Below are 7,535 nucleotides of genomic sequence, written 5' to 3' on the forward strand. Positions count from 1 at the left end.
ACAGACAGACGCACAGACAGACAGACAGACAGACGCACAGACAGACAGACAGACAGACGCACAGACAGACAGGCAGAGTTCAGTGCTCTCTATGATCTCATCACGATGTTAATGATTTGATATCAACGAGCTGCAGATTCGATCATTATTATCATAATGTAGGAGCGTCGGAATAAACAAGTACAGCAACTTCTCTTTTTGGCTGCACGCCTCTGTCGCTGTTTATTTCCAAAAACACGACAAACAAACACTTACTTCCTTCTAACCTTTAACCCCAAACCTAACATTGCATCACCATGGTTACTCTCTTTCCCTTAAAGGGAACCTGTGAATGATGTCCTCAAGTCCACTACACTATGATCATTTGTTATCATTATTATAATATTATCATTATTATATTACATCTTTGTTACTTAGCAGCTCCATCAAAGGGTCCTTTAAATAAAACATTCAAACACACATCTCATTGTTCAAGAAGAAGAAGACATCATCAACAGTCAGCTCTGCTAACAACAACAACAGTCATAACAATAAGAACTATTACCAGCAGGCATCAGGACCAGAGCCTGCAGGATATCAGACAGAGAGACGATCCCAACGATACGAGACTCTTCATCAACAACAACAAGCCTGTGAACCTACACAGACACACAGACACACACAGAGTTATTGATACAGTCAGGGCCATAAGTATTTGGACTATGATACAATTTTTCTAATTTTGCCTCTTTACACGACTCCAATGGATTTGAAACTAATCAGTCAACATGAGGTTGAAGACTTTCAGCTTTAATTCAATGGATAAAACAAAAACATCACAATGACTGTTTAGGAATTACAGCCACTTTTACACAGTCACCACATGTTCAGAGGCTCAAAGTAATTGGACAAACTAACATAATTGTGAATATAATCATTATTTTTAATACTTGGAGGAAAATCCTTTGCAGTCAATGAATTCCTGAAGTCTGGCACCATAGACATCACCAAAAACGGTAAGTTTTTCCCCCTTGAATTGCTTTGTCAGACCTTTTACTGCAGCCTCCTTCAGCTGCTGCTGTTTGTGGGTTTTTCTACTTCAGTTTTATCTTCAGAAAGTCAAAAGCTGCTCACTTGGGTTGAGATCAGGTGACTGACTTGGCCATTGAAGAATATTCCTTGGATAAGAAGCTCTTGGGTTGTTTTTACAGTATGTTTTAGGTTGTTATCCATCTACACTGTGAGGCGCCGTCCAATCAGTTTTGCAGCATTACGCTGAATCTGAACAGATAGTTTAAACACCTCAGAACTCATCCTGCTGCTTCTATCGGCTGTGACATCACCAATGAACACCAGTTCCATTGGCAGCCATACATGTCCATCCAAAGCACTGCCTCCACCATGTTAAACAGATGATGTGGTTTGCTTCGTATCATGAGCCATTCCTTTCCTTCTCCACACTTTTCTCTTCCATCATTCTGGTACAAGTTCATCTTGGTTTCATCTCTCCAAAGAATCGGTTTCCTAAACTGGTCAGTCTTTGTCAGATGTTTTCTGTTAAAGTCTAATCGGGCCTTCCTGTTCTTCAGTGTTACCAGAGGTTCTCACCTTCTTGTGAACCCACTGTATCTAGATTCATGAAGGCGTCTCTTGATTGTAGACTTTAACAATGGCACGCCTACCTCCCCCAGAGTCTTCTTGACTTCAGTAGATGTTATGAAGGGTTTTTCTTCACCAAGATACACCAAGGTTTTTATCTTTCTGATGTCAATCATGTTTTATATGGCATTGTCTGGTGTTATTTATCCTTTGTAATGTGTTTTTGTCTGTTGTGCATTGTGGACTGTGTCGTCTGTATGAGTTTTGGGTGGGAAATGAGTTTCCCCACTGGGGTTTAATAAAGTTTTTCTAATCGAACCAGTTTTTTAACCAAACAATGGCGTCCTTCACTTGCATCGACACCTTTTTGGTCCGCATGCTGAGAGTTCCAAAGACCAGCTACCAACTGCAAATATAACATTTTGGATTCTGTTGTCTGCATCATTTGTCATGAAATAGTGACAGAATAGGCCACACATGAAACCGTTTGTCAGACAATTGTCCAATTACTTTGAGCCTCTGAACATGTGGTGACTGAGTAAAAATGGCTGCAATTCCTAAACGGTTATTGTGATTTTTTTTGTTTTATCCATTGAATTAAAGCTGAAAGTCTAAACTTCAACCACATGTTGACTGATTAGTTTCAAATCCATTGGAGTTGTGTAAATAAGCAAAATTAGAAAAATAGTCCAAATACTTATGGCCCCGACTGTATGTGTGTTTGAACATCAGCAGCAGTCAGACAAATATATATATATATATTAATAGTATATACTAATAGTAATAGTTCACATAATAAATCAATAAATCAAACGTATCAGATGAGGGTTATTTGTTTGTTTATGTTTGTTTTATCAAACCTCGGCCTTCACGATGCGGTCCACGATGGTCTCCAGTGTTTCCAGTTTGTTGCACTTCATGACTCCTTCAAAGTACTGGGATCTGTGTCTGAGAGCCTGAGTCACCGTCACATCCAGGTTGTTGTACGTCTTCTCTGCCGCCAGGTTCTGTGAACCGGACAACACTCAGGTTTCTTACGCTTCTTGAGACAGTGAACAAAACTCTCACCAGGAATACAATATTTTTACTCACAATGACGTCAAACTTGGAGTAGATGTCCACCACTTTACCTGAAACACACAAGTGATGAAAGACACCATCACACAGCCTGCTGACATGACATCACTGTTGTAATGTGTCGTTGCCGACGGTTACCGTTGCAGTCGACGACGGGCAGAGCGGAGACGCGTCGATGCACAAAGACGGAGAGAGCTGTGATGAGGGGGGTGTCGGGGTGGATGAAGGCAATGTTGGTGAAAGTCCCCACAGAGAGGTCCTCCAGAGTCTGAGTCATGAAGAGAGGCATGGGCATCTCACACACCTACACACACACAGACATTTTTTTTTTAGAAAACCTTTATTTTCTTTGAACAACATGTTTCTTTACCATTTAAAATGGTTAAACAAAATAAAGTCCAACAAACATAAACTTGTCTTTGATATACACTAAGACTGTGAGATCTTATTCTCACTTAGCTCCATCTTTGTTCAGTTCTTTGTTCACTTTGTGAAATATTTTCTTCAGTCTGAAGCCTTCCTGCTTCGTGAGACCTCCTCTGTCCTTGCTTCTCATGTGAGAACTGGCAGAGCTTCTCTTTATCACAGAGGTAGTCCTCCACTTTGGCTCCTCTCACATTCTTACTCCTCTTCAGATACTCCTTTATCTTCTCCACGCTGTAGTCTCCAGAGCTCCTACAGCTGCCAGCACCGTGTTTAGAGGGCTCACTGTCAGCAGCAGCGCCCTCCTCCAGACTGGACTCACAGTCCTCCTCCAGACTGGACTCTCAGTCTGCTGCTCCTCCACTTTCTTTAGTTGCCGCTTTCTGTGAGCTTCCGCTGTCTCCTCTTTGTTTCCTCTTCAGCTGAGGGGCTTTGAGCTGCACCTCGTCTGCTTCCATGTCCACCTCCCTACCTGTCTCCACCTGTCCTCCAGTACTCTCCCTCACCTGCTGGACCTCACTTGCCCCGTCCTTCATCACCTCTTGTCCCCCACTTTCCCTCTCCTCTCTCACCTCCTGTACCTCATTTGTCTCCTCCACCCTCACCTCCTGGGCCACACTTGTCTCCTCCACCCTCGCCTCCTGTGCTCCACTTGTTCTCTCTTGTCCGTCCTGCTTGTCCCCTCTGCCCTCCTCGGTACCTTTCTGGTTCTGGTCTTTATTTGAGCCATTTTCCCCAGGACAAGCTCTACTCAGATGTCCTTCTTTTCCACAGCTGTAACATTTAAAATCATTAGTCTTTGCAAAGATTACATAGTCAAAGTCCTCTACAGTGATTTTGAAACTGAGATTGACCACTCTGCTCCTGTCGTTGGGGATCATGAGGACATATCTCCTGTGAGACACCATGTGCTTTAACAGAAGAGACTTAAAGCCAGAGGACACTCTCCTAACCGGAGACACCACTTTCCCATGTTTGGACAGATCTTTGATTATGGCATTGTTTCTTATGAATGGTGGCACGTTAGACACAGTGACTTTCACTTCCGGTGAGCTGAGAGGATACGTGGGCAGGAAGTGTTCACCCACCTCGATCCCGTGCTGCAACACCACTTCCGCAGTTTCTATGGTATCTAGAAAGATGACCACAGCGCTGTTCATCCGCGCTGCGGACTTCACGTGGCTGTGGCCGACAAGCGCACCCACTGCCAGGCTGCATTCCTCCACTGAACACCCAAAACGCGGCGGGATCTTCACGCTGTGTTCTCTGGTTAACTCGGTCAGGCCCATGCTGGCGTTTAGCACGCCGACAGCACGCGCTGCCCGGCTGCAATCCGCTCACAAAAAAGACCCAAAAAACAGCTAAAAGTACACAAAAAAACCCGTGAACCCTACACACCCCACTATCATATACATTACCCAGTGAAGAAAAAGATCGAAAAATCGCTATGTATCGCTCTCAAAACCACGCTTCTTCAGCTCCGCACTCCTTCCACTCAGAGACAGAGAGAGACAGCGAGAGAGACACACACACAGTTTAATTCACTCAGTCCTCCGTAGAAACACTGCTGTAATCCTCTGTCTGTCCACAAGGAGGCACTGCTGCACCTTTTCTTTCTCTCATAACTAAACAAAACTATGAGGATTCTAGTAGTCCAGTACAGTACAGTCCAGTACAGTATAGTCCAGTCCAGTCCAGTCCAGTACAATACAGTCCAGTCCAGCACAGTCCAGTATATTCCAGTACAGTCCAGTCCAGTCCAGAACAATACAGTCCAGTATAGTCCAGAATAATACAGTCCAGTCCAGTCCAGAACAATACAGTCCAGTATAGTCCAGAACAATACAGTCCAATACAGTCCAGTACAGTCCAGTCCAGTACAGTCCAGTACAGTCCAGTCCAGTCGAGTCCAGTATAGTCGAGTCCAGTATAGTCGAGTCCAGTATAGTCGAGTCCAGTATAGTCGAGTCCAGTATAGTCGAGTATGGAACTGGGACACAGCAGGACTCTTGAGGGAAGCATTTTTTACTAAATCTACCGTCTTTAATGAAAAGGTATAGAACTTTTTATTTAATATGAATGAATACATTAATTTGCCTCCTTGCTGGAATCAAATGATAAAATAAACTCTCGTCCCTTATTGGACGTTTCCTTTAAAATCTGTTTATTACAATCACAGACAGTTAATCTACATGGACGACTAAACACACATTTATGAAGCTGTACAATAGAAAGTACTACTGAAGCAGTACTTCACTGAACATTTTACTTCAAAACACAATATGTCAAATAAAAAAAAACTGATCTACAAACAACGCTGACACAAAGACACCGTTAACTTGATGAAGTTAAACATTTCTCTGGTTTGAACACAACATCTTGTTTTCAGTCGTTTTAATTAGAAAAGTTATTGGACTTTTAAGTAAATGTAGTTCAAGTATTAAACTTTGACTGTTGTTATGTATTCTATCATTACATTATTAAGACTTATTATGTGTAAGACTCACAAACAGCTGGAGGAACTTCAGGATCCTCTTGTGAGTCAGGATGTAAAGAGCGTTCCCGCTGACCGGATCAATAACAGGAAGACGATGGATCTTATTCTTTATCAGAGAAAACACGGCTTCAAAGATACTGGGGGGGGGGAGAGAAAGGGGGGGGGGCATGAATATAGATCCACAGGTTTGTTACATATTTGTTCAATATTGTCTGAATTCTTCTTTTCTCCTCTCCTCTCAGTTCCTCGTCTCGTTTCCTCTCCTCAGTATATTTTCAGCAGGTAATAAATTATTCAGTGATACTGTAGAGTCTGATGTCCACACGACTACATTTCCATTTGAAAACACGTTTTACTACCTTCACACTGAGCGTCTTCACTACGTCAGAGTTTATAAACGATGACGTGTTCACTACTTGATTGGTTCTTAGCAGTCACGACGTGTCCTTCTCTGATTCGTCACCGATCACATGACCCTTTATTGTAAAATCACAAACAACAGCCTTGATTACCGATCGACTGCCAGCTTAATTCAACATGACTGATTACAGGTGTTGTTGACCTTGTTGTCTTTACTAGCAGCTGTTATTGGAGTGAGCAGCGTGTCCAGCGGAGTTATCAAACCTTTGCGTTTTAACTAAGTCTGAAAAATCTAACTTCTAAAACTTTCCAGTAAATGTGTCTGTCTGAGTTTATAGACGAAGATTTTAGAGAAGATCTTGAGTATCAAACACAACTTTTCATTATTAAAGACTACTTTATTAATCTGTCGTATTATTTTAACGAAGAAACCAATCTACTTCCTGTTTACATCAGCACCATCACGCCCAGTGTACGTGAGGAGTCACGTAATGGTTGTTTTCAGGTGTTTTAGTCTGGACGGAGATCATTTTAGTGTGGATGAAGCCTAAATCCTCCTCTGTATAAACACACACACACACAAACCTGGCAGCAGGTGAGATGTGGACCAGAGGTTTGAAGGTCTCCTGCAGGTACAGCTCTGTGAAACAGGTATTGATCGTGTGATCAGATGATACGAACAGGTATTGATCGTGTGATCAGATGGATATGAAACAGGTATTGATCGTGTGATCAGATGGATATGAAACAGGTATTGATCGTGTGATCAGATGATACGAACATGTATTGATCGTGTGATCAGATGATACGAACATGTATTGATCGTGTGATCAGATGATACGAACAGGTATTGATTGTGTGATCAGATGATATGAACAGGTATTGATCGTGTTGTCATGATAGAATAGGTATAGAACAGATAGAATAGACACCTCTCACCTCTCCACGTCTCGATCTTGTGCTCCTCCAGCTCGTAGATCTGAACCTACAAAGACGAAATTCACACCTGAACACACTTTGATATATATACATACATATATATACATATACACATATACACATATACATATATATATATACACATATACATATATATACATATATATATACACACATATATACATATACATATATATACATATATATATACACACATATATACATATACACATATATATATATATACACATATACACATATACAGTATATATACACATATACACATATATATATACATATACATATATATATATATATACACATATACATACATATACATACACATATACACATATATACACATATACACATATATACATATACACATATACACATATACACATATACACATATATACATATACACACACATATATACATATACATACACATATATACATATACATACACATATATATATATATACACATATACATACACATATATACATATACACATATATACATATACATATACACATATATATACATATACATATACATATACATATACACATATATATACATATACATATACACACATATATACATATACATATACACACATATATACATATACATATACACATATATACACACATA

General features: G+C 40.5%; 1 protein-coding gene across 1 annotated transcript; it reads right to left on the reverse strand.

Annotated features, from left to right (window-relative positions):
• Positions 1-32: 32 nt before the first annotated feature.
• Positions 33-6,920, reverse strand: LOC116378367 (5'-AMP-activated protein kinase subunit gamma-2-like; the record flags this gene model as incomplete). Its single annotated transcript, XM_031840231.1, has 7 exons — positions 33-638; positions 2,439-2,585; positions 2,671-2,708; positions 2,794-2,959; positions 5,586-5,712; positions 6,521-6,575; positions 6,875-6,920. Coding segments are annotated over 7 exons (711 nt in total), but the record flags the coding sequence as incomplete, so codon positions are not given.
• Between the last annotated feature and the right edge of the window lie 615 nt (positions 6,921-7,535).

The sequence above is a fragment of the Anarrhichthys ocellatus genome, unplaced genomic scaffold (genome assembly GCF_004355925.1).
Source record: "Anarrhichthys ocellatus isolate YVR2014 unplaced genomic scaffold, GSC_Weel_1.0 scaffold2487, whole genome shotgun sequence".
NCBI classification, from domain to species: Eukaryota; Metazoa; Chordata; class Actinopteri; order Perciformes; family Anarhichadidae; genus Anarrhichthys; species Anarrhichthys ocellatus.